The 25269-nt window shown below is 43.8% G+C and overlaps 2 protein-coding genes across 9 annotated transcripts in view; one reads left to right on the top strand and one right to left on the bottom strand.

Moving 5' to 3' along the window:
- The window catches only part of CACNB2 (calcium voltage-gated channel auxiliary subunit beta 2), a 422671-nt gene extending 418866 nt beyond the window's left edge, over positions 1-3805 (top strand). For all 5 annotated transcript variants that reach the window (XM_068986884.1, XM_068986886.1, XM_068986885.1 and 2 more), the window contains 3 exons: positions 1079-1174; positions 2209-2394; positions 3320-3805. In XM_068986884.1, coding sequence (XP_068842985.1) covers positions 1079-1174; positions 2209-2394; positions 3320-3805 — 768 coding nt within the window. The remainder of the gene's footprint in view (positions 1-1078; positions 1175-2208; positions 2395-3319) is intronic.
- The window catches only part of NSUN6 (NOP2/Sun RNA methyltransferase 6), a 106167-nt gene continuing 81519 nt past the window's right edge, over positions 622-25269 (bottom strand). The window contains exons 9-17 of one of the 4 annotated variants that reach the window (XM_068986891.1): positions 17994-18142; positions 11490-11615; positions 8061-9699; positions 7241-7430; positions 6955-7112; positions 4924-5037; positions 2393-2478; positions 1127-1224; positions 622-702 (exon numbers count right to left, since the gene is read on the bottom strand). In XM_068986891.1, coding sequence (XP_068842992.1) covers positions 9484-9699; positions 11490-11615; positions 17994-18142 — 491 coding nt within the window. In that variant the 3' untranslated portion in view covers positions 622-702; positions 1127-1224; positions 2393-2478; ... (2 more) ...; positions 7241-7430; positions 8061-9483. Of the gene's footprint in view, positions 703-783; positions 1225-1773; positions 1848-2392; positions 2479-4923; positions 5038-5078; positions 5116-6954; positions 7113-7240; positions 7431-8060; positions 9700-11489; positions 11616-17993; positions 18143-25269 lie in introns of those variants that run through there. The other 3 variants (XM_068986892.1, XM_068986890.1, XM_068986893.1) reach the window with 3 other exon arrangements.

A 25269-nucleotide genomic window follows, 5' to 3' on the forward strand; every position in this document is an offset into this window, starting at 1 on the left:
TTCGCCTATGATTTTAGATGGATTCTTGTGAAATGTCTGAGTATTAATAAGTTAATTGTGCTAGGAATTAAGATTTTACGATCATTAACTCTTTCACAATTTCTGGTGTCCACACTAAAAATACAAAAACTGGTGATATTAGTCTTAAGAATGTATTTTATCTAAGCCAAAAATATCCTATTTGTTATTTTAATATTTAGTCAATAAAATGTTATTGTGGTACTTTAAAAAAAAGTTCTGATGAAGTAGCAAAATTGTTTATTAAATTTTGACTCTTCAAAAAGGTGCTACAAGTCTTTTTAATATTCTACATAACAAAATGGAAGGTGCACGTCAAGTTCTTCAGCCGCACACTCAAAGTCAGTTATTTGAGGACAAGTACCGGTGTGATTATTGGAGTCATCCTTTATTGGAAAGAACAAATGACATGCCATTCAAATTTCAGGACAAATCGATGGAATTTAATAGAGGAGGGTTTCAGATGTCACATGGCAGCTAATCTTTAAAAGGCTACCACTTGTTTACTGTAGTGTCAAAGAAAAAATATCCACAGTTATCTGAAAAGGTTACTAAAATACTCCTCCTCTTCTGAACTATGTATCTGGAAGAGGCTGGATTTTCTTCACGTATTTCAAAGTAATATGTAATGTGGCAGATTAAATGTAGGAAGAGGAAACATTGGTTATCTTCTGTGAAGTCAGGCTGTAGAGAAATTTGCAAACAATTTAGCTATTTTTATTGAAATAAGTGATATTTGTTAACATGCAACAGGTTTATTCTTAAATGAATTTCACAGTTTTAATGTTTAGCATGTAAATATTCTAGTTCACATAAAAAGCTCTTGGGATTTCTCAACAGTTTTTAAAAACATAAATCATGAGCAATAAAGTTTGAGAAGTGCTAGCCTTAAAAAAAGGTTCAGAATAATCCCCATGCTGGTGGTTTTTGAAGCTTGCAACTTCTTGCCCAGTAAATCATGAGTGCTGTATGAAAAAGGTCCCAGAGAAAAGAGTGAATAATGAACCTTGTTGTCTACCTGAGTACAGACACTCCTGCTTAAAAACCTCATCTTTTGCAGGTTTTACAGAGGTTAATAAAGTCTCGAGGGAAATCTCAAGCGAAGCACCTCAATGTCCAGATGGTGGCGGCAGATAAGCTAGCTCAGTGTCCTCCAGTAAGTCTCTCTGTTCAGTATAATCCACTTGAAGTCATCAGCCCCGCTTTCTGTTAACAAAAACCAGACACTAGGTAAACACTTGTCCAGAAGAGAACCCTCTCCATTAGCAGTGGGCTTCTTCCCAAAGTGGAGAACGGTCCACCTCTTGCCATGAGCACGTGTCTAGGTCATGGTCGTGGTCGTGGCTTGCAAACGGCTACAGTGTGTTCCGTGGGGATGTTGCTTTGTTAACATTTCCATAGTATCGTAAATGAAACACGACTGTTGTTTCAGAACTTTGGTCGGAAAGATCGATCTATTTGGGGTTGGTTTATTGTTCACTTCTAATCTGGGAGCAAGTTGCTGGCTCTTTATCACCATCTATGAAACTGATCTGAAACCATGTAGACACCAATTTCCAAACCAGTCAGTAAGCAGATTCTGACACCTGAACCCATTCCTACCTTGAATCCATGTTGTGCATACCATGCTTTTGGACACTATGCTTCCGGGTTTTGTTTTGGCTTCTTTTTTTAATGAGAGGATAATTACAATGTTGTGTTAGTTTCCACTGTACAGCAAAGTGAACCAGCTATATGTACGCATATGTTGCCTACCTGCTAGGTTGTTTTGGCTTCCTCATGTCCTTCCCTTGCCGCAGCTATTTCCAAGATTCAGCTTTTCACAGTCTCTATGTCGAAAACAAACAGACTTCGTCCTATACTGTTTGGCTTATAGTCTTATTTTCTTTTTTACGTCTCTCTTCTAATGTAGGGTCAATTCCTTTTTTTCACTATTAGCAAATTTTCTATCATGCCCTTAACAACTTATTACACCTGTCCACTTCCTAGTCATTGATACCAGTGATACACGTGTGTCAGTCAACACTGACCTGAGGAGGACCGATGGTTGTAAGCTAACTCTAGAGGACAGTGTGTGGAGGAGTCAGGCAGCAAGAGCAGAGACCCGGGGGCTCCCTGCTTTCTCCTCTAAGGTGGCGGGGAGGTTGGGGGCTGGTGTCAGGGTGCCATCTGTAATGTCTGCCCCTGCAGGAGCTGTTTGATGTGATCCTAGATGAGAACCAGCTCGAGGATGCCTGTGAACACCTGGCCGACTACCTGGAGGCCTACTGGAAGGCCACCCACCCTCCCAGCAGCAGTCTTCCCAACCCCCTTCTCAGCCGCACTTTAGCCACCTCCACCCTGCCCGTCAGCCCCACGCTAGCCTCCAACTCACAGGTAAGCGGAGCCCTCATCCATGCCCAGGGTGCCAACGCAGCATTTGTTCCCATCGGGCAGCTCTCTCCTGAGTGAGCTGTGTGCCTGTAAGAAAAGCAGTGTAAACAGCATCCTGTGAACGTAGGTCCCCTCTCCCCATATTCTTTTTTAATTGGTGTAGAGTTGCTTTACAGGGTTGTATGGGTTTCTTCCTACACGGAAGTGGAACAGCTGTATGTCTATCAGCTCTATCCCCTTCCTCTTGGACTGCCCTCCCACCATCCCCCTGTCTAGGTTACCACAGACCACTAACTCTATTAAGACAGGAAAAGAGGAGAAACTTTCTACAGGCTGGCAGCGCAGACTGTGGACTCAAGACTGCCTGGGTTCAAATCCCTCCCGGGCCCTGTGCCTCAGGCATCTAATGGCACCAACCTCATGGGGCTCTCCTAAGGGTTGCATCTCATGACCCTTCATAGATGAGCATGGAGGGTTGTATTAATAATTTAATATATGTGACTATCTTATGCTAGTGCTGGTCTCATTAAGTGCCATTTAAGCATCTGACTTTTTATCATTTTTTTTTTCTCCTTAAGGCCAACATTCCCAGAATTTATCTTCCCACCTATATCTGAGCAGAGGTGTGGCTCAGTATATACCCATGTGTAGACAGATCTCAGGAATTTGTATCTGTATTTGAACCACAAGAGAACATATGAAAGAAATCCCTCCCTCCGTCATCTAAAAGAAAAAAATAAAAGTTACTCTGTTCAAAGCCTCTAAAAGGCTGAAATGAAATCTAACCCAGCTTGCTTGCTTAATTCTCTTGGTAACATGCAGTAGCATTTACATTACATTGGACGTGATGTTAATTTGTAAGGGACTGGACTTGAAAGGACTTCCCTTTGTGACAAGGGTTCTACTGCATTTGCTCCTCTGTCTCCAGAGTTCTCAAGGGGATCAGAGGATGGATCGCGGGGCTCCGGCCCGCTCTGCTTCCCAAGCTGAAGAAGAACCTTGCCCAGAACCGGTCAAGAAAGCCCAACATCGTTCCTCCACCCAGCACCACAACCATCGCAGTGGCACCAGCCGAGGCCTCTCCAGGCAAGAGACCCTGGACTCGGAGACGCAGGAGAGTCGCGACTCCGCCTACGTGGAGCCCAAGGAAGAGTACTCGCACGAACACGCGGACCACTACGCCCCCCACCGTGACCACAACCACCGAGAGGAGCCCCACGGGGGTGGTGAGCACAGACACAGAGAGACGCGGCACCGCTCCAGGGACCCGGACCGAGAGCAGGACCACGAGTGCCACAGGCAGCGGAGCCGCCACAAATCCAAGGATCGCTACTGTGACAAGGATGGGGAAGGGGCGTCCCGCAGACGGAACGAGGCTGCGGACTGGAACAGGGATGTTTACATCCGCCAATGACTTTTCTGCCCTTTTGTGTTGTTTTTTTTTTTTTTTTTTTTAAGTCTTGTATACCCACCACCCGCCCAAATCGATCTTGGGGGGAAGGGGGTCTACATTGCAATCATATGTGATTTGTCTTGTATATTTTGTACTGCTGTTGCTTGGATAGCAACAGCATGAAATAGAGTATTAATACACTTTTTTTTTTTTCTTTTGTAAGTGCTCTCTCAATTGGCCTGGAAAGGCTGCAGGCCTCCGGTTGTCTACGGAACCTTGAACCCCATCTGGGGTAGCTGCCACTCGAACAAATCTGTTGCCGTCTGAGTGGCATTCGTATTTTAAGAGCATAGCTGATGTTTTCGAAAATGTGGTTGATGTATCCAGTGGGCCAGAACTGGCCCAGATAAAAAGTGGAGTTTCCTGATTCTTGCCGATTTTTTAATATGTAGGCACTTGATTTGCATATTCATCCATGGACCACTGTTTCTTGCTTGTACCTCCGGCTGACTAAATTTGGGGACAGATTCAGTCTTGCCTTACACAAAGGGGATCATAAAGTCAGAATCTATTTTCTATGTACTAGTATTGTGTACTGTATAGACAGTTTGTAAATGTTATTTCTGCAAACACCTTCTTACGATAATTATATATATTATATATAATATATATATATATCAGTTTGATCACACTATTTTAGAGTCTTAATGCCAAGTCAGCAGACCTGCTTTATGAATTACAGGGACTAGAAAAGCCCACCTTCAGGAAATTTGTAATAGCGTCAACTCAACGCCCATCCCCGTTCACTAGAGTCTGTACATACTGTAAATATGTGTGGCTGCTTGACTTGAAAAGGTTTGATTTCTGAATGTTTCACCATCCTTGTAAGTTTATCATTTCTGACCATAAATTATGGGAAATATATAACCAAACTCCAAGGGTTGTTCTACTCCGTGCAGTTCACACTGATTGTGACGACCACGTCCTGCGTAGCTAGTGTCTGAGGTCACAGCACTGGAGTCTAGGAGCTGGAACCCGTGTGCGTGTGGGTCTGGGGGGTGAGCATGTGCAAGCAAGTGGAGGGTGTGAGTGTGGAAGACGCAAGAAGCATCCAGCCTGGGCCACCGGCGCACACCCACCTGGCTCCGCCATTCACTCTGCTGCTGCAGGAGCCGCCAGGGCATAGCGGGGAGCTCGCTGCCAAAGGGGACTCGCTCAGAGAGCTCCCACCTGCTGGCTCCTTGGTCGTGCCCCTGGAGAGGAAAAATACGGGCCGCTTTTAACTGTGAGTGTTCCACTGGAAATGTCCGATCTCTCGTGTGTTCGAGTGTCTGTTGTAGGGAGAAACGTTTACACAGCTTGTAGAATAATTTCAAGGGAAAATCAGAGACCCTGATTCCTCCCGCCCCGCTGGCTGTTCCCCTCTTATCTCCTCCATCCATCGCCTCCTGTTCCATCCCCACCTCCCCCACCCACTCCGACACTTTCACTGTCCGTCAAAACCTAGAAGTGCTTCTTATAACCAAAGTTTCTGCTCTTCAGAAGAAATCAGGGCAAAATGAGGTGACTTGAAGTGAACAAAGATGCTGAGGTTTTCCTGCGTGGGACACCTGCCCTGAACGGGAAGCCAGAAGATGCTGAGCCTGGTGTCAGGGACACGCTGGCGGCAGCCCGCGAGGTGGCTGTCACGCTGAGGCTGAAACCTGCTGTCTCTCTACGTGTCCATCTGTCCAGTAATGCCTGGACAGGTAAGACAGTATTATTAGGTGTGCACGGACCTGGCACTTGAAGTCTGTTCCTGGAAAACTCCTATGATTGCCTACCTTCAGACCTGGACATTAAAAATTCTTATTTTGTTATATAAGTTAGGCTATTTTTATTTCGCTTCTTTGGTTATTCCAGGTTCTTGCCAAATATCCTTGGACCTTTACAAGTAAAACTGTTTCATGTTTAATTCCTTATTTTCCTCCCCCAAAGAAAACTCAAGAGTTATAAAAATGAATTATACATATAGTGTTTTATCAGATAATAGAGGAACCATTTCCCTCAATCTGTTAATTAGCTCTGTACTCATACCTTTATTGAATATAAGAACACTAGTCATAATATATAAATTTTCAATGTAAATTAGTCACATCATTGGGAAACCATGTTCTAATTAAAGTTACTTTTATAAAATACTTCCGGTCAGCTTTCCATCACGGTAAGATGTCCACTAATCATCGGCCCCCAACCTTTCCTATTCAAAGTTACATCCCAGTTCATGACTTTGGAATATTTAAATTCTTGAGGTATAACTGGTATGTATCTTTTTTGCTGCTACCATTAATCCCTTTCAAAGAACTACATTAACGGATTCCATTTTTAAAAATTTTGTACCTGGACCCTTCGTTTCTCACTTTACTGTGAAACACATTAGTCCAAATCAGAGTGTTCCTCAGAAACCTCTACTGTAGGATTGACATAAGCGCATCTGTCTGTGAAGACTGTGTAGTGGGTGTATGTGTGAACGGTGTGTACAAAAAATGTAAATGAAGAAACAATCCCAAGGACAGTGGGATATTTACTGACTTGTAGAATGTAAAATTCTAAGTCTTTTCACACAGCAAAGGTTTCAGCTTAACCAACTCAGTTGTAGAATCATGATTTTTGTAGTTAACCTAGAAAATGCTGGAAATGTTCTGAATAGTTCTGTGGTTTTTTTTTTTTCCTTGTCAAACCCATTTTGGTTTTTCCTCTGCTCTCTCCTGCTCATTTAAGTTACTGTTACAAAAAGGTGCTGCTAAATGTAGGCCATCTTAGTTATCCTGTACTTTGGGACAATGCCACATTTGAACATGGTCTGCTCTGCATTCATGTTAAACCTTCACTGTCAGCTACACCAAACTGTTCAACAAGCCTGGTTTAAAGTCATTCGTATCAGACAAATAAAGAGCTGGCTTCTGCACTGTTTACTATTAGTAGTATTAATTGCCATTTCAGGAGTGATTCTTGCAGTTGAAAATATGCTAAACACTTCCCTGCACTTCCCTCATGTGGCTCATCTTCCAGGGGTGGGGAGGTCATGGTATGGTATGCAGTCCCCTCCCCATGACAGCTGACAAGTGCCAGCTTCCAGCAGGTCAAAGGTCTCCAGGGGTCTGAGCACAGCAATGTCAACTTCCTCTCACCTTCATCCTTACATGTTCAGCAATTCTTGCCTCTGATGTTGAATTTTATTTTGTCCCTTTTAAACGGATCCATCATCAGATCTTCATTTTAATTCCTCACCCTTGGCTCAATGACATGATGCTGCTGGTCCAATCTTGTTAACAGGTCAAGAGTCACTCTGGTGGAGACAACAGGTAATTAGATGTCTCTGGGTCAGTGGCTGAATTGTGGCTAAGTTACGTTTTTAAGTATTTGTACTTTACTACTTAAAATGTGATACACGATTTTGAAGTAAAATGTACTCACTGTGGAATTAAAATGCTTCTGTTTCCAAAATAACTATGACAACATTAAATATGTTTAAAAAAGGTATTCGTTCTCCTCCGCACTCCCCTTTCTTCCGTCTATCATGTTTTTTCTTAAATGTCTGCATTCCTTAAGATTTAATGTGCTTTGTGTTCCAATTTGGTTTTCTTTTTTCTTTTTAAAGAAACCCCTGGAAAATGTCCGTTAAAGGAACAAACGTTAATACTATTTCTTATCTGTCATTACTATTTTCAACATGCAAATATTTTTCTTCTGTTTTGCCTGTACTGGTTATACTTTGGTGTTTGCTGGTATTAATCAAAACTTAGCATGTTTGCTACGAGGCTCCTTCCCGACCATTTCCATCCCAGCCTAGCACCTAAGGTTCTGCAGAGAGCAAGAGAAGGGATGGACTTTCTGTGTTTTAAAATCACGTTGAAAGTTCCAGGGGCATGCCGAGCCCTGGAAACAGAAGAAGTACACAGGTCAGCAGTGTTTCCCTTTAGACATGACATCTGCTGGGTATGAGGCAGAATGAGGGATGGAAAGAAGTCAGTTACATAGTGAATCTTAGGGCACTTGGTGTGGTTTTTTCCCTCCTTCAGTAAGGGTGTAACGGTGATCTGCTCGGAAGCTGTACAGAAAGGGCAAGGTTCCTGCCTACCTGGGGGCAGGGGTCAAGGACATGCCTCGTTTCCTAGGGTGATGTGTCAAGTGCTGTGACAGGAGGAGTCAGAGGTCCAAGGGGTGCAGACAGCCCAGCTGCAGGGAAGAGTGTGAAGAAAGGCTTGCTCAGAGCAGAGGCCTCTGAAGATCTCACCTGATCTGAGACCTTGCATTCTTCACTACACAAGAGTTTCGAGAAATTCCTAATGTAGACCCTTTGTTGTTGTTTAGTTGCTAAGTCATGTCCAACTCTTTTGCAACCCCATGGACTGTAGCCTGCCAGGCTCCTCTATCCATGGAATCTCCCAGGCAAGAATACTGAAGTTCGTTGCCTGATTTCCTTCTCGACGAGATCTTCCCAACCCAGGGATCAAACCTGCATCTCCTGCATTGGCAGGCAGATTGTTTACCACTGAGCCACCAGCGAAGCCCAGTGGAGACCTGTGAAGGGGCAGAGGGAAAAAAACTATTAGGCAATTGTTTCCAACTATCCACTTAAAATGCCCAAAGGCTCAGGAATTTTGAGGTGATTCAAATTAACAAAACAGATACATTTAACATGACATGAGACACCTTTTAACCAATGGTGGGTACTTTAATAGATCTTATCTAAAAAGCATGCGGGATGAAGTGAGCCCACAGTTACAGTCGTTTTACAAAGGCAGTCCACGTATACTGGCCACTATGGGAGATGTCTGGTCACCTCTGTGGTTTGGGTGATTTCAGATTTGATGGTGAAGTGGTCTTGTTTTATCTTCATCTATCCTAGTCACAGCTGCATGGTCTGGGGTTGGTGTTCTAAGGAGTTGGCAGGAAAACACTGGCCGCTTCCCAGCTCTCACAAGACGGTTTTCTCTTTCTCACCAATCATACCTCTAATAATTTGTATATTCCATTAGATGATAAAAGGTACCCAAATTCTATAATAGTCTCATTTCTAATCTACAGAGTTAAAATTCATTTTAGTTTTTAGTTTAAAACATGAAGGAAAAACACAGTGAAGGGTGACTGTCATTTGGGAGTGATCCAGAACTCATCTGAAAGAGGGGTTGATAAATAGCAAACAGAAGAACAGGTAAAATCCTCAGCTCAGTTCCTGGCACATGATAAGTAAGTTACGGACTACACACCCTGAATTCTGAAGGAACTCATCCTTAGGAGCTCAGTAACAGAAAACATGTTTTATAACCAAATTAAATACTGCTCATTTTATTCCTTTTGTGAAATCCACTCATTTTACCATTAAAAATGACTTGCATTCTTTACAAATTAAAACAAAGACCCCCAAATGAAAATACATTCCAGACACCTCCTTTTGTTTATACTCTGCTAAATCCACAAAGGAAAAATTTTCTTAAAAACGCAAAGTATAATCTCAACACACACCCTAATCCCATCCCAACCCTCCAGTTTCTTTCTCTGTGAAGCAGAGTCTCTTGAACTGGTAGAAGAGCTGGCAGCCTTTTCTGTTTCTCCAGCAACCACAACATCAATCACATGGTTTGATGAGAGTTTGGTTTAAAAAATAATAATAATAACCACATGGCACACGTTTGGAATCATTTCTAAAGATCCTCCTACTGTGCACTTTTGCATTTTACAAATTTTGCTATGAAAAAACCTATACAATCCTTATTTGCCAGCCAAACCAGGTCTTCTATGCTGGCGTCTCTCAGAGAACCAATGTCGCGGTCCAGTGACCGCATTGCAGAGGGATCGAATCGCTGCAGTCGTTTCAACTGTTCAGGTGACAGGCCAGCTCCCAGCATCCCTTCTCCTCCCACCTGTGGGTCCTGCTCGGAAGAACAATAAACACAGATGAACATCCTTGTGTTAGTAAGAGTGCCTGTGCACCATTCATGTTAAAAGAGAAACTAGCCCACCACCAATTCCAGAAACTGAAAAGTCAATACCTCTGTGTGTGTGTGTGTGTGAGAGAGAGAGAAGTGGACATGCTGCTTTTCTGTATAATAAAGTAGGATAATGGTAACAGCAGTCACTTGATGACTGAACTCCTAGGGTGGGCTTTATGCTCATCAAGGACCACAACATGCAGAAGGCCTGAGCACCAGTCAGCAACACATGGATTCCAGGTGCAGCTCTGCCACCTCTCAGCTGTGTGACTTTAGAACAGGAACTTGCCTGTCTCCTCATCTACCAAACAGATAAAATACTCAGTTCTGAGGCTTAAATAGATAAGGTGATATCATGCCTGACATACAGTGGGCACTCAGTAAGTGAAACATCATTATCAGTAACATCACGAGATGAAAATTCAGCTTTATTTGTCAGACCCTCCCAAAGCTGACAGGAGGCATCTGACAGGAGGCCTCTCTCTCTGGCCCATACCAATTGGATGATAAAAATTTCTCTTTTGTTGTTGTTTTTTAAATGTACTAGAGTATTTAAAGAGATAAGAAAACGAAGGCTGCACTGATTAGGAGAATAAAGAATCGTAAGGAACTGAGTGATCTGTGCAAACCGCTACTCCAAAAATTGCACAAGCCTAACTTAGGGCACCGTTTCACGGATAAATGTTTATGTTACTGAAGATACATTTTCTTAGGCTTATATCAGAAAACCTACTGTCTACTAACGCATGGTGGGGTTCCATCTCTTGGATTATACATTGAATATATATGCAGACACACACACACACACACAAAATTGGAGTGAATTCTCAAATCTTCTTTTCATCTACAATGTAATTATCTTAATTTTTGAGTCTAGAAAGCATCTCCAGATTGCTTTCTAGTTATGTATCCAATTACTTACTAGAATTCTGTCCTGGAAAGTCTGAAGTTAAATGTACAATGTATCTGAATTAATGTGAGCATTACTACAGATTTAAACCTAGTCTCAAACATCATGGGCTGAAAAATCTAGTCATCAATGTATTTTAATAAAAACCAGAACTAAAAGGCATTGCTAAGTAAAAGAAAGTACAAGGGAGTTTTAAAAATATTCTATATCTTATCTAAGAAACCAAAGGAAGAGATAAACCTGCACTATCTTCCCCCGCTTGGCTAGTCTTTTGAATCCCAGTTATTAAAGCCTGTTTGGGCTTTGATATGTCATGAGAAAAAATGCTCACCATTTCCCCTACCAGAAAAATACAGGACTGAGAGAGGGGAAAAGGGTTTTAGAAACAAAATTCCAAATAACATGAACAAGAGCCACAAGTCAAACACATTATCAAAAATCCACCTGAGCTGTACGGTCATTTAAACACATTACTGACCGGGGGATTTTTGCAGAAATTAACACCTGTGGCTGGCAATTCGTTATGTAAGTGAGTACTGATACATCTCCGGTCAATAACATTTGGATAACAAAATACATGTTAACATATCTCTGGTCAGTAAGAGTGAAGGCCTGGAAATCCTGGATCAGGATGTGAAAATTCCAGATGTTCCAGGACTATCTGGAACGGCTTTCATCGGAGAAACCGCCCTGAGCTCCACAAGATTTGTTTCAGGAGTTTTACATGACATATCCCTTCATGTAACTCTCTGGGTTTATCACTACACTTACGTTTCCGTAACCTACTGGATCACCCCAAGAGAACTGCCACGGTCCTCACCTGGTGCTGAAGCTGAAGGCCGGGAAACGTCTTGAGGGCCCAGGCAACCTGTTCCTCATTTTCTGCCAGGGTGACAGTGCACGTGCTGTACACCAGCACACCCCCTGGCTTGAGCAGCTCTACCGCCTGAAGACAACACATTTGAAATGCATATAAATGCGTATGCAAAATCACATCCGGAAGTGGAATAATCTGCAGAGGACATCTACTGAACGCTGGCAGAAGACCTCTGCCTTCTGAAGGGACAAGACAACCTCCACATAACCGGGCAAAAGAAAAAGGCAAGAGAATGGAATCAGGACGGGCCCTGCACCCTAGGGAGAGAGCTGTGAATGGAGGAGGAGAGATTCCTGCACCCTGGCAAGTCCCCTCACTGGTGGTGGAAGAGCCCATCCAGTCTGCAGCACCCAGAGGAGTGGCCCGCTCAGAAGGCCGTCACCTCCACCCCGCGCTCCTCAGTCTGAGATGTCCGTCTGCCAGTACAGGCGGAGACTGGGTATGGAAGCTCGGCCTTTGGAGACAGTCCCAGGGAGAGGCCCGGGGTTGGCTGCATGGGGACAGCTTGAAGAGGCGGCACTGCGGCAAGTGAGGCTGCACGCAGCAGTACCCAGGGCCTGATGGAGAGGCAAGGCCCCATCGTCGGGCGGCGGGGGCACCCAAGGAGAGGGGCAGAGAAACCATAAGAGCTGCCTTCCCTTGCCTGTTCCCAGGATGATGGTCACACGCTCTGGGGGTGGGCGCGTGCCACCAACACCACTCAGGCCACTGCCACCGCTGAAAGACAGGCAAGCGGGCACTGTCACTCCCCTGCTATCCCAGGAACAAGCAACGGCCACCACACCTGCACATCCGCAACGAGGGAACAAGGGCCAGCAAGCATCCACCCCCTCGATTCCAGACAACACAGAGGAGTAGAAGGACCTGACCTCTCTTCTCACAAAAACACCAAAACCACAACAAACTGCCCAACCACTGCCAACATGAAAGGGCTGGAACCTACCAGTAAAGAGAGTCTGCTTCCAAAGGCAAGGAGGAGGCCACAGCGAGACGGCAGGAGGGGCGCTTTTGCAACATAAATCCCATACCCACCGGTGGGAGACCCACTAACTAGAAAATAATTATATCGCAGAGGTTTTCCCACAGAGTGAAAGTTTTGAGCATCATGTCAGGCTCCCCAGCCTGAGGGTCTGGCATCAAGAGGAGCAGCCCCCAGGACATCTGCTTTGAAGACCAGCAGGGCTTGAAAGCAGGACCTCCACGGGACGGGGGGAAAACAGAGACTTCAGTCCGGGAGGGCACACGCAGATTTCAGGTGCACTGGGACCCAGCACAAAGCAGTGCCTCCACAGGAGCCTCGGCCGGACCTACCTGTGGGTTGTGGAGGGTCTCCTGGGGAGGCGGGGGTTGGCTGTGGCTCCCTGTGGGATCAAGGTCACTGGTGGCAGAGACCCCAGGGAATACCAATTGGCGTAAGCTCTCCAGCAGGTCTTTTAGCACTAAGACCTGGCCCGGCCCAACAGTCTACAGTGTTGGAACATCTCCGGCCAAACAACCAGCAAGACAGGCACACACACACTCACCACCCATCAGCAGACAGGACGCCTGAAGCTATACTGAGCTCACCCACAATACTAAATGAAATAAGCCTGACAGAGAAAGACAAATATCGTATGACATCAGTTATGTGTAGAATCCAAAAAAATGATACAAAGGAATTTACGTAGAAACAGAAACAGACTCACAGACTACAAAAGCAAATCTCTGATTACCAAAGGGGAAAGGCAGCAGGGATGGATATACTAGGAGGTGGAGTTAACATATACATAGATACATAATCAGCCAGGAACTACCATATAGCACAGGAACCCTATCAATATTCTGCAATAACTTACATGGGAAAAGAATATGAAAAACAGTAGATACATGTATAACTGATTCACTTTTCTGTACACCTGAAACACAACACTGTGAATCAACTGTGCTCCAACATAAAATAAAAAAGGGCACGTGCACTCCCGTGTTCATAGCAGCGCTATTTGCAATAGCCAAGGCACCAGGCAGCATCAGCAGAGCAATGGATAAGCTGCGGCACGTATACACACCTCAGGTTTCAGAAACAGACAGCCACCAGAGAGGGAAGGCAGGAGGGAGGGGTAAATTAGGAGTCTGGGGTTAACACCTTGGAAAAGACCCTGATGCTGGGAAAGACTGAAGGTAGGAGGAGAAGGGGACGACAGAGGATGAGACGGTTGGATGGCCTCACCGACTTGATGGACATGAGTTTGAGCAAGCTCCAGGAGTTAGTGAAGGAGGAAAGGGAAGCCTGGTGTGCTGCAGTCCATGGGGTCGCAAAGCATAAGACACAACTGAGCGACTGAACTGACTGACTGACCAGGATTAATATACACACACTACTATACATAAGACGGGCGTCCCAGGTAGCACAGTGGTAAAGAATCCACCTCCCCAGGCAGAAGGCACGGATTAGATCCCTGGGTCAGGAAGATCCCCTGGAGAAGGAAATGGCAACCAGCCCCAGTATTCTCACCTGAGAAATCCCATGGACAGAGGAGCCTGGCAGTCCGTGGGGTCATTAAAGAGTTGGACATGACTGAGCAACTAAACAACTATATATATAAGTAATCAACAAGGACCTACTGTACAGCTCAGGGAACTCTGCTCAGTGTTATATGGCAGCCAGGACGGGACAGGAGTCTAGGGGAGAAAGGATACATGTGTATGTATGGCTGAGTCCCTTTGCTGCGCGCCTGACACTATCACAACATTGTTAACTGACTATACCCCAACACAAAATAAAAAGTATACAAAGAAAAATACGATTATTGAAAAAAAACAATGTTCCAGACCAGATGCATTTCATTAGTCAGAGCTGTTTCAGCCCATCTGGACCAAGACTATTTCCAAATACCATCATTCAGTTTCACGGGTTTAGATACCATTTTTATGCTGAAAATTCACCATTTTTAGGTGAGACTCCTTTTTGATTTCTGTTCCCATATATTCAACTGCTTTCTCCATATTTTTCCCATCCCACACTGAATGCCTACCTTCCTCTGAAGCCTCCCAGAAAAGGATCCCCCCATCCTTCCTGGGGTACAGGCCCCAACTCTGGATCATCTTTTACGCCTCTTTCCGTCACGTTCCTGTCTGTCAAGTAAATCCTCTTGCCTCTACCTTCAGAACAGACCCAGGAGTTTCACAACTCCCACTGCTGCCATTCTGCTCCTAGTTTCATGATTTTTTTTCACCTGGATTATTCCAACTGTTTCCCACCTGCTTCATTTCCTGCCCTCCTCCCATCTATTCTCAACACAGCAACCCAAGTGGTGCTTTTAAAACCGCCTCTTCTCAGCTCAAAACCCTTCCCTGGGGAGTTCCCTGGTGGCCAAGGACTCTGCACTTTCACAGCTGGGGTCCAGGTTCAATCCCTGGTCAGGAACTGAAACCATGCATGCCTCAGCGGACGGCCAACAGAACAAAAAACCCTTCCGATATTCCTTGTCATCACTTGGAGTCAAAGCTCACGGCCTCAGAGTGGCCCTCCCAATGTATGTACAGCAGCCCCTTGCAGCCTTCCCCTCTGTGTGCCTGGCTTGTCCTGCCTGAGCCCCACCAGCCTCTGCGGTCTGGCAGGTGCGGCACCCCTGACTCAGGACCTCTGCAGCAGCCCAGACAGCCTGCTGCTTCCCTGCAGGGCTTGCTCCCTGCACATCATCCGTGTCTCTCTGCTTCCACTTTGGGTGCCCCACTCCTAGCTCCTCTCTTCAGTTTGCTCCATGGGGTCACTCCTTGGATACACAAAATCACTTCCTCATCTCTCTGTTTGTATTCCTCCCCAGTTAGAAATGCAGGTCGCACTAGTGGTAAAGAACCCGCCTGCCAATGCAGGAGATGCAAGAGATGCAGAGTCAATGCCTGGGTCAGAAGATCCCCTGGAGGAGGGCACGGCAACCCACGCCAGTATTCTTGCCTGGAGAATCCCATGGACAGAGAAGCCTGGCAGGCTCGACTCCATGGTGTTGCCAAGAGTCGGACTCAACTGAAGCGACCTGCACAGCACAGTACCAGTTAGAATAGAAACCTCACGTAAGCTGTAACAGACCAGTACCAATGCACTCTTGCGATTGCTTCAGTCCAAGAAAACTGTGCATTGTGTTAAAAATTGTGAAAATTACTGTGATGATTCATTTATCAAACAGAGGTGGACAGAAGGGTTTTCTTATATATCAAAACTTGTCTATAATTATGTCATCTATGGACCAAAAGAATAAATAAATTACTTTAGTTGGAAAAAAATAAAAGAAACCTCATGTAAAAGGGCAAGGGTTAACTATCATATCATCAGCACCTAGCACTGTAGCATACAGGAGCTGCCCAGTAAGTATTTGTTCAAGAAATAAAGTGTAATATGAAAATGAACCTGTCCCAAATAATTAACGCTTCTTTTTTCAAATCCCTAAATTTTTAAAAAATCTTAAAAAAAAAAAAAGCATATACTAATATCTCTTAACCATAGTAGGCTGATCAAAATTTAAACTTTGCCAGCTGCTGTTTGAGCCTATTACATAGCTTTTCTCAACAAATCTTATCACTGCCAGAAGAATGGTTACTGTCTCCAGTGAGGCAACCCCATCAGGTGGAGGCATCCTCCCCATTTCTCAGTCATGAAACCCAAGTATCCATAGTAACTGATGCGGAGACACGTATCCAGTCTCAACTCCCACCCTCACCCAAAGGCTCATGTGCTGGATTTTACTCTCTCTTGCACACGGTCAGCTGCTCCTTGTCACTAAGACCAACACATCTCCTCCCAAATGGCCTCTTAAAATGCCTAAATGAGCTGAAACAAACAAAAAGCCAAGTCTCTTAAAACAGGGTCCTAATTTTTTATCCTCGGCCTTCCCTGGTGGCTCAGCGGTTAAGAATCTGCTTGCCAACGCAGGAGACGCAGATCTGATCACTGGGTCAAGAAGATCCCCTGGGGAAGGAAACAGCTACCCACTCCAGTATTCTTGCCTGGGAAATGCCATGGACAGAGGAGTCTGGCAGACTATAGTCCACAGGGTCCCAGAGAGTCATACATGACTTAGCGACTAAACAACAGGAGCAACAAAATCTTACCCAAACATCAAAGTGGGTTGTAGCTATAAGCAAAGCTGCTTCTTCTGCTTGCTGTCTCAACTTCCAGGATGCGTTCTCTCACGACCGTATAGAAGGAAAAGCTCAAACGGTCCACTCCCGGTGCCACTTTCAGGTAGGAAAGGAGACACCAGGAGTGCTGAAGAGAAAGGCACTCCAAGACAGCTTCAGAGAGGGAATCATCGGAGCATATCCACTGTTGCTATAGCCTATATGTTTACAGTTAGAGAGCTGAGAGGAAACGGCGGGACCGTCTTCGATCCAATGCTGCCTGCATCCTGGGAAATCCATGATATCATGTTTGCAAGGCTGAGAGAAATTCTCACGTGTTTTATCAGGGCCTCCTGTGAAACATCCCGGAGACCAGTCTGACTTGCTAAGTTTGCCTGGTCCTTCTACATCCTACACTGGATGCTGTCACGTCCCAGTTTCATGAATGAGTTCACCTCTGTTGGATTTCCCACCTTTAATTCACTAAGATGATTAGGAAGTCTATTAAAACGCTATTTATTTATCTATTTATCTAATTATTTTTGCCATGCCACATGACATCAGGAATCGTAATTCCCCATTCAGAGATCGAACCTGTGCCCCGCTTCAGTGCAAGCACAGTCTTAACCACTGGACTACCAGGGATATCCAAATGTTTTACATCAGTTAGTAACTCTGTGTTAACAACCGTCTACTTTTAAGATAAAGCAGCATGTTTCAAATTCATTCAATGTCTCAGAGAAGAAATTCTACTACTGCCTGCGATGACAGAATGGATCAGCATGAAGGAAGACTAGGTCTCTGGTGCTCTCTGTGTGTGGTACACATAAAACTTACCACTTTAACCATTTTTAAGTGTAAAATTCAATGGCATTAAGCATTAATTAATATATTCACACTGCTGTACAACCATCACCGTTATCCATCGCCTGAACTCTTCCAAACTGAAACTCTGAACCATGAAACATTAACTCCTGATTCGCCCTCCTGCTCCTTCAGCCTCCGGTAACCTATATTCTACTTTCTGTCTCTATGAATTTGCCTTTTCTAGACACTATATAAATGAATCACATACACCATTTTGTGTCTGGCTTATATAACTCAGCATAATATGTTCAAAATTCATCCATGTTGTAGCACGCATCAGAATTTCATTCCTTTCCAAGGCTGGCTAAAATTTCATTGTTTGTACAAACCACATTTTACTTATCCATTCATCTACTCATGGACACATGGGTTTTTCCCACATTTTAATTAATAAAACTGTGAATAATGCTGCTATGAAAACTGCTCTCATTCTTTAAAATATCAAACTAGGTCACCTTTCTTCCACAACAAAGTAGCATCACATACCACAGTGAAGAGTTTTCGCTGTAACGGCTGGTAGGACATCACTTCTTTCAACGTCCAAGTACATGCCATGTTTGGCCTCTGTCCCATTCCACTGCAGGGAGCATCAAGAAGAATTCGGTCAAACGATTCTGGTAAGAATGGAGGTTCTCCTGTAAAGAAAATTATAAACATATTTGTGGAAGAGCACAGACAGCTCCAGCACTCTAGGAATTCCACCAGAGGGCTCCAGGATCTTTCCACGCTGTCCTGGGGGTGGGGGGTGGCACAGAGAGCTTCTGCAACTAGGAAACCCATCAGTGGGTGCCAGAACTCACCCTTCTGTCCTATGAGGGTGCAAATACCACCCCCTTACACACACGCACACTGGGAAACCTATCAGCAGGTGCTAGGACCTGCCCACGGCGTCCCAGGAGGGCACGAATAGCTCCCCTAAGACATTTGCCCAGAAGATGGGCTGAAACCACAGCTGAACCTCAGGGGCTGTGTGAGTAAGAAGGAAGAGCTGAAATCCCTCCTCACAGCTGCTCAAACTGCAAAGTCACATCTCTGTTGACAGCTTCCTAAACTCAGCATCTACAAAACATCCGAAACTGCTCCTGCAGCTGGAGCAGGAGGGACGGGTCTGGCTCTAGCAGCCATGGGTCCAAGACTGAACCAGGAAGAGGCAGAAAATAAGAACAGACCAATCGCAAGTAATTAAGTTGAAAGTATAATTAAAAATCCTCCAACAAACAAAAAAGACCAGAACCAGATGGCTTCATAGGTGAATTCTATTAAATTTTTAGAGAAGAGCTGACTTCGCTCCTTCTCAAAATTTTCCAAAAAACTGCAGAGGAAGGAACACTTTCTAAGCTCAGTCTATGAGGCCACCATTAGACAAGTGTTAAGTCACTCAGTTGTGTCCGACTCTTTGTGACCTCATGGACTGTAGTCCGCTCCTCTGCCCATGGGGTTTTCCAGGCAAGAATACTGGAGTGGGCAGCCATTCGCTTCTCCAGGGGATCTTCTCAATCCAGGGATGGAACCTGGGTCTCCTGCCTTGGCAGGTGGATTCTTTATCATCTGAGCCACCTGAAAGCAAAATGTCTGTGAAAGTCACTCAGTTGTGTCTGACTCTTTGCAACCCCATGGACTGTAGCTGGTTAGGCTTCTCTGTCCATGGGATTTTCCAGGCAAGAACACTGGAGTGGGTTGCCATTTCCTTCTCCCCTTCAGACAAAGATACCATGAAAAGAGACAATTACAGGCCAATATCACTGATGAATACAGATGCAAAAATCCTCAATAAAATATTAGCGAACCAAATCCAACAACATGGTAAAAGGATCATACACCATGATCAAGTAGGATTTATCCCAGGGAAATAAAAATTTGTCAATATCCACAGAACAATCAGTGTGATATATAACATTAAAAAATTAAAGAATAAAACCATATGATCATCTCTACAGATACAGAAAAAGCTTTCAACAAAATTCAACACTCATTTATGAGAAAAACTCTCCAGAAAGTGGGCACAGAGGGAACATATCTCAACATGAGACAGGTCATATATGACAAACCCACAACAAACATCATACTCAACGGTGAAAAACTGAAAGCATTTCCACTAAGATCAGGAACAAAACAAAGATGTCCACCCTCGCCACTATTATTCAACACAGTTTTGGAAGTCCTAGCCATTGCAAGCAGAGAGGAAAAAATAAAAAACAAAAGAATCCAAATTGGAAAAGTATGACTGACACTGTTTGCAGATGACATGATACTATACATAAAAAAAATTCTAAAGATCCCATCAGAAAGCTATTAGAGCTCATCAATGAATTCAGTAAAGCTACAGGATACCAAAGTAATACACAGAAATCTCTTGCATTCTTGGACTTCCTTTGTGGCACAGTGGATAAGAATCCGCCTGCTAATGCAGGGGATGTGGGTTTGATCCCTGGTCTGGGAAGACTCCACACGCTACAGAGCAACTAAGCCCATCCGCCACAACTACTGAAGACTCCATGCTCTAGGGCCAGCAAGCTGCAACTGCTTGAGTCTGCACGCTGCAACTACTGAAGCCCACATGCCTAGAGCCTGTGCTCCACGAGAGAAGCCACCACAATGAGTCGCCTGTGCACTGCAGCTAGAGAGTAGCCCTGCTCTTGGCAATTACACAGAGCCCATGTGCAGCAAGGAAGACCCGGTGCAGCCAAAAATAAATAAATACAGCAGCGTGTATGTCTCACACACACAAAAGAAATAGCTTGCATTCTTATACACTAACAATGAAAGATTAGAAATAGACATTAAGGACACAATCTCATTTACCAGCACATCAAAAAGAGTAAAATACCCAGGAATACATCTACCTAACAAAGCAGAAGACCTGTACTCAGAAACTATAAGATACTGATGAACAAAATCAGAGATGATACAAACACATGAAAACATACACCATGTTCTTGGATTGGAAGAATCAATACTGTGAAAATGACTATACTACCCAGAGCAACCCCCAGACTTAATGCAATTCCTATCAAATTACCAATGACATTTTTCACAGAACTGGAACAAAAAATTTTACAATCTGTATAAAAACAAAAAAGACCCTGAATAGGCAAAGCAATCTTCAGAAAGCAAAACAGCAGGAAGGCCCTGGCCTCAGACTATACTACAAAGATACAGTCATCAAAACAGTATGACACTGGAACAAAAACCTGAAATATAAATCAATGGAACAAGATAGAAAGTCCAGAGATAAACCCACACACCTATGGTCACCTAATCTGTAACAAAAGAGGCAAGAGTATACAATGAAGAAAAGACAGCCCCTTCAATTAGTGGTGCTGGAAAACTAGCCACTTAAATGTAAATGAAGTTAGAACACTCCCTAACATCAGACACAAAAATAAACTCAAAATGGAATTAAGACCTAAATGTAAGGCCAGGCACTATAAAACTCATAGAGGAAAACATAGGCAGAACACTCTTTCACATAAATTGTAGCAAGATCTTTTTCAATTCACCTCCTAGAGTAATGAAAATAAAAACAAAAATAAACAAGAGACCTAAATAAACTTAAAAGCTTTTGCATACCAAAGAAAACAAACAAACAAAAAATACACAGCCCTCATAATGGGAGACAATATTTGCAAACGAAGCAACTGACAAGGGATTAATTGCCAAAATATACAAACAGCTCATGTAGCTCAATATTAAAAAAGAAAAAAACAACCCAACTAAAATATGAGCAAAAGACCTAAAAAGACATTTCTCCAAAGAAGACATACAATGGCCAAAAAGATTGTCAACGTGGCTCACTCATTATTCAGTTCAGTTTCAGTTCAGTCGCTCAGTCATGTCCGACTCTTTGCGACCCCATGAATCACAGCACACCAGGCCTCGCTGTCCATCACCAACTCCCGGAGTTCAATCAAACTCATGTCCATCGAGTCGGTGATGCCATCCAGCCATCTCATCCTCTGTCATCCCCTTCTCCTCCTGACCCCAGTCCCACCCAGCATCACAGTCTTTTCCAATGAGTCAACACTTCCCATGAGGTGGCCAAAGTACTGGAGTTTCAGCTTAAGCATCAGTCCTTCCAATGAACACCCAGGACGGATCTCCTTTAGAATGGACTGGTTGGATCTCCTTGCAGTCCAAGGGACTTTCAAGAGTCTTCTCCAGCACCACAGTTAAAAAGCATCAATTCTTCGGTGCTCAGCCTTCTTCACAGTCCAACTCTCACATCCATACATGACCACTGGAAAAACTATAGCCTTGACTAGATGGACCTTTGTTGGCAAAGTAATATCTCTGCTTTTCAATATGCTATCTAGGTTGGTCATAACTTTCCTTCCAAGGAGTAAGTGTCTTTTAATTGAATGGCTGCAGTCACCATCTGCAGTGATTTTGGAGCCCAGAAAAATAAAGTCTGACATTGTTTCCACTGTTTCCCCATCTATTTCCCATGAAGTGATGGGACCGGATATCATGATCTTTGTTTTCTGAATGTTGAGCTTTACGCCAACTTTTTCACTCTCCTCTTTCACTTTCATCAGGAGGCTTTTTAGTTCCTCTTCACTTTCTGCCATAAGGGTGGTATCATCTGCCTATCTGAGGTTACTGATATTTCTCCTGGCAATCTTAATTGCAGCTTGTGCTTCTTCCAGCCCCGCATTTCTCATGATGTACTCTGCATAGAAGTTAAATAAGCAGGGTGACAATATACAGCCCTGACATTCTTCTTTTCCTATTTGGAATCAGTCTGTTGTTCCATGTCCAGTTCTAACTGTTGCTTCCTGACCTGCATATAGGTTTCTCAAGAGGCAGGTCAGGTGGTCTGGTATTCCCATCTCTTGAAGAATTATCCACAGTTTATTGTGATCCACACACTCAAAGGCTTTGGCATAGTCAATAAAGCAGAAATAGATGTTTTTCTGGAACTCTCTTGCTTTTTCCATGATCCAGCAGATGTTGGCAATTTGATCTCTGGTTCCCCTGCCTTTTCTAAAACCAGCTTGAACATCTGGAAGTTCACGATTCACATATTGCTGAAGCCTGGCTTGAAGAATTTTGAGCATTACTAGCATGTGAGATGAGTGCCACTGTGCGGTAGTTTGAGCATTCTTTGGCATTGCCTTTCTTTGGGATTGGAATGAAAACTGACCTTTTCCAGTCCTGTGGCCGCTGCTGAGTTTTCCAAATTTGCTGGCATATTGAGTGCAGCACTTTCACAGCATCATGGATTTGAAAGAGCTCAACTGGAATTCCATTGCCTCCACTAGCTTTGTTCGTAGTAATGCTTTCTAAGACCCACTTGACTTCACATTCCAGGTGTCTGGCTCTAGATGAGTGATCACACCATCATGATTATCTGGGTCGTGAAGCTCTTTTTTGTACAGTTCTTCTGTGTATTCTTGCCACCTCTTCTTAATATCTTCTGCTTCTGTTAAGTCCATACCATTTCTGTCCTTTATCAAGCCCATCTTTACATGAAATGTTCCCTTGGTATCTCTAATTTTCTTGAAGAGATCTCTAGTCTTTCCCATTCTGTTGTTTTCCTCTATTTCTTTGCATTGATCGCTGAGGAAGGCTTTCTTATCTCTCCTTGCTATTAGAAACACAAATCAAAACTGCAGTGAGGTATCACCTCAAACCAGTCTGAATGCCCATCATAAAAAAACCTACAAACAATAAATGCTGGAGAAGGCATGGAAAAAAAGGGACACCCCCTTCTCTGTTGGTGGGAATGTAAATTGGTACAGCCAAAACTGAGAACAGTATGGAAGTTCCTTAAAAGACTAAAAACAGAACCACCATATGACCCAGCAATCCCACTAATTGGCATATATCCACAGAAACCCATAATTCCAAAAGGTACATGCACCATCTCAATGTTCATCACAGCACTCTTTACAACAGCCAAGACATGGAAGCAACCTAAATGTTCATCAACAGAGGAGTGGATAAAGAAGATGTGGTACCTATATGCAATGGAATATTACTCAGCCATAAAAAGAACAAAACTATGCCCATTTACATGAATGGGCCTAGAGACTGTCATACTGAGTGAAGTAACAAGATAGACCCAGAAAGACAAATATGATATTGCTTACATGTGGGATCTAAAAAAAAGGCATACTAATGAACTTAGTTACAAAACACAAGTAGTGTTACAGATGTGAAAGAAAACAAATTCACGGTTACTAGGGGATAAGGTAGGAGGGATAAATTGGGAGAATCGTATTGATATATATATACTACTATTTATATCACTAACTAACAAGGTGCTATTGTGTAGCAGAGGGAACTCAGTACTCTGTAATGCCCTATATGGGAAAAAAAAAAATCTTTAAAAAGGTTGGGTATATGTATCTGTATAACTGAATCACTCTACTGTACACCTAAAACTAATGCAACTTTGTAAAGGAACTACCCGTGCTGTGCTTAGTCGCTCAGTGGTATCCAACTCTTTGCAACCCCATGGACTGCAGCCCTTCAGGCTCCTCTGTTCATGGGGACTCTCTGGGCAAAAATACTAGAGTGGGTCGCCATGCCCTTCTCCAGCGGATCTTTCTGACCCAGGAGTCAAACCCAGGTCTCCCACGTTGCAGGTGGATTTTTTACCATCTGAGCCGACAGAGAAGCCCAAGAATACTAGAGTGGGTGCCTATCCCTTCTCCAGGGGATCTTCCCGATCCAGGAATCGAATCGGGATCTCCTGCATTAAAGGCAGATTCTTTACCAGCTAAGCTACTATGGAAGTCCTCCCGTAAAAGTTTTTTTTTTTTTAACTTATTTGCTCTCTGCCCTATTAACACAGAAAACTCCTGAGGCAGATGCAATCATCAGGAATTCAAGATCATAATCTAGAATAGAAAGTAATAAGAAACAATTTCTCCATTCAACCAAGTAGCTGGTTAAGCTGATTGATTTACATGTAAAAAAAGATTAAAGACATCATTATTATTGAATAAACTGATATAGCACAAGCCAAAGTTTAATCCAGTGAGACTTAGCACCCTCAATGTCAGAAGCCACACTTCATCAGAGCTAGGACCTGAAATTAATTCTAGTCATTCTAAGGGCTGATATTTTCTTAGGAAATCTTACTGCAGACAGCCCAAGAAAGAGAGGGTACCTTTCAGGTTCTAGTCAAACATAGCAGTTGTACAATTCCTCGGTCTCCTCACTACTGTAGCCATGAGCAAGGCTGTGCTCTAGAACGAGTCTGAAGTGAAGTGAAGTCGCTCAGTCGTGTCTGACTCTTTGCGACCCCGCGGACTGTAGCCTACCAGGCTCCTCAGTCCATGGGATCTTCCAGGCAAGAGTACTGCAGTGGGTTGCCATTTCCTTCTCCAGGGGATCTTCCCGACCCAGGGATCGAACCTGGGTCTCCCGCATTGGAGGCAGACGCTTTACTGTCTGAGCTACCAGGGAAGTCTACATATCCCCAAATCCGATCTCCCATGGGTTTCCCTTTGCATTCACTTACATAACTTTCTCCACTCCAACTTCTCATCTGTTTAGTGTTACTGGAAAAAGTCATGAAACCAAATGGGTCTGCTTATGCTCCTTAACTGTAAGATATTACTGCTAACTGATTTTACACTAAGTTAGCTGATTTCCTACAGCACCCACTGCAATGTTTCAAGTCACATCCCAAGAGAACCTTCTGCTTTTCTCTGACTGCAAAACTGTTAGACACAAGCTCCTATCTATTTAACTTTTCTCTATCTACAACCATCCTTGCTTTCTTATCAATTGCCTCCAAAGAAATATCTTA

This window comes from Capricornis sumatraensis, chromosome 15 (assembly GCF_032405125.1).
Source record: "Capricornis sumatraensis isolate serow.1 chromosome 15, serow.2, whole genome shotgun sequence".
Taxonomy (NCBI): Eukaryota; Metazoa; Chordata; class Mammalia; order Artiodactyla; family Bovidae; genus Capricornis; species Capricornis sumatraensis.